The sequence below is a fragment of the Sinocyclocheilus grahami genome, unplaced genomic scaffold, assembly GCF_001515645.1.
Source record: "Sinocyclocheilus grahami isolate Dianchi unplaced genomic scaffold, SAMN03320097.WGS_v1.1 scaffold949.1, whole genome shotgun sequence".
Lineage (NCBI taxonomy): Eukaryota > Metazoa > Chordata > Actinopteri > Cypriniformes > Cyprinidae > Sinocyclocheilus > Sinocyclocheilus grahami.
In genome coordinates, this window is record NW_015506128.1 from 596,305 (window position 1) to 598,029 (window position 1,725).

At 41.3% G+C, this 1,725-nt stretch overlaps 1 protein-coding gene across 1 annotated transcript in view; it reads right to left on the reverse strand.

Moving 5' to 3' along the window:
• The window catches only part of LOC107564598 (pre-mRNA-processing factor 17-like), a 36,740-nt gene that overhangs the window by 26,533 nt on the left and 8,482 nt on the right, over positions 1 to 1,725 (reverse strand). The window contains exons 2-4 of the mRNA XM_016249716.1: positions 1,503 to 1,599; positions 1,276 to 1,415; positions 212 to 286 (exon numbers count right to left, since the gene is read on the reverse strand). Of these exons, the coding sequence (XP_016105202.1) occupies positions 212 to 286; positions 1,276 to 1,415; positions 1,503 to 1,599 (312 nt within the window). The remainder of the gene's footprint in view (positions 1 to 211; positions 287 to 1,275; positions 1,416 to 1,502; positions 1,600 to 1,725) is intronic.

Here is a 1,725-nt window from a genome sequence, read left to right on the forward strand (position 1 = left end):
ATCTCAATTTTGAAAAATTGACCCTTATGACTAGTTTTGTGCTCCAGGGACACATATAGACTATTCTTATTATTTAAGAATTAGAAAAAAACATTTTTAAACCGTCTTAGACGAAGAACAGTTTTACGTAACAGGTCATAACAAGTGTAACACTGTAATAAGTGCAAACTTCTCTGAGCGGCAAGCTGAGTGTTTGAGCTGAAGATCTCACCTTGATCTTACAGTCCATGGAGCAGGAGAGCAGGAGATGAGCAGACACCGGGAACAGACGGATGGCGCTGACGCCCTGTAGACAGGAGACCAGAGTCAGTGAGTGTGTATGAGTGTGTGTGTGTGAGAGTGAGTGAGTAAGTGAGTGTGTGTGTGTGAGAGAGAGTGAGTGTGTGTGTGTGTGAGAGAGTGTGCGTGTGTGCGAGAGTGAGTGAGTGCGAGAGTGAGTGAGTGAGAGAGAGAGTGTGTGTGTGAGTGAGTGAGTGAGAGAGTGAGAGTGCATGTGTGTGAGTGAGTGAGTGAGTGTGTGTGAGAGAGTGTGCGTGTGTGCGAGAGTGAGTGAGTGCGAGAGTGAGTGAGTGAGAGAGAGAGTGTGTGCGTGTGAGAGAGAAAGTGAGTGTGCGTGTGTGTGTGAGAGAGAGAGAGTGTGAGTGTGTGTGTGAGAGAGAGAGAGAGAGAGAGAGAGAGAGAGAGAGAGAGAGAGAGAGAGAGTGTGTGTGAGTGTCATGAGGTGCAAACACACACTGAGAGCCTCATAAAGCAGCATGAACTCCAGCCACACACAAACTCATCACTGTTTGCACACTATGATGATGATGGGCGGCTGATGCCTTGTGGAAAAATAATCGCCGAATCCAGTCATAAAAAGGGAATTTACTTTATTTATTATATGCATTTGGCAAAAAAATTAGATTTTTTGTTAATAAATTGTCGTTTGTGTACGTTTCATGATTTCGGTTTATTAAATTTTGATTACTAAAATTCTACTTAACCATTAAACAGAATTCATAAAAATATAAACAGCAAACAAATTTTCATAAAAATAAAAAGGATGTTTCTAAATCGATTTTAGTTCTGTATGTTTCATTAATTAAAATGGAATTAATTTAACGGAAAAATAAAAAGGTTTTGTGAAAATTTGTGAAAAAATTTAATTGATTTCATAGGCCCTAAAACTTTTTTTTTTTGTTAATAAATTGTGGTTCAACTGTGTATGTTTCATAGTTTCATTTAATTTCATTTTGATTACTAATATTTAATTTAACCATTAAAACAAGGCCCTACCTTGGTGTGTCCGGTCCAAACGTGCAGCTGTTTTTTGGGCAGGTAGCATTTCTCCGGGACGTCTGCTGAGCGCAGGTTGATGCCCACGTCCTGAGGAACGTGCAGGTACGAGCGGCCCTGATAATCGTATGCATCTTTAACTGCAGGGAGGGAGAGAAAGCGGTTTAACAGCAGACCGAAGACACATTTAGCTGCACGTATGTTGCTGTTGAGGTTGTGTGTCGTACGGTGCAGGACGGTCTTCTCCTCCGCTGGAGCCTCTTCTTCATTCTTGCCTCTCTTCTGTCTCTTGGCTATGATCTCGTCTAGCTCTTTCTGCTCGTCCTGTCACATCAAAACAGGATTAAGCAAATTATTAGTCTGTAATAACACAGGTTAAAGGTGCATTTGGGTTTAGAAAAATGGCATTATAAAACGGAGAGTTCCGGTCCTTGATTCTGATTGGTTGAG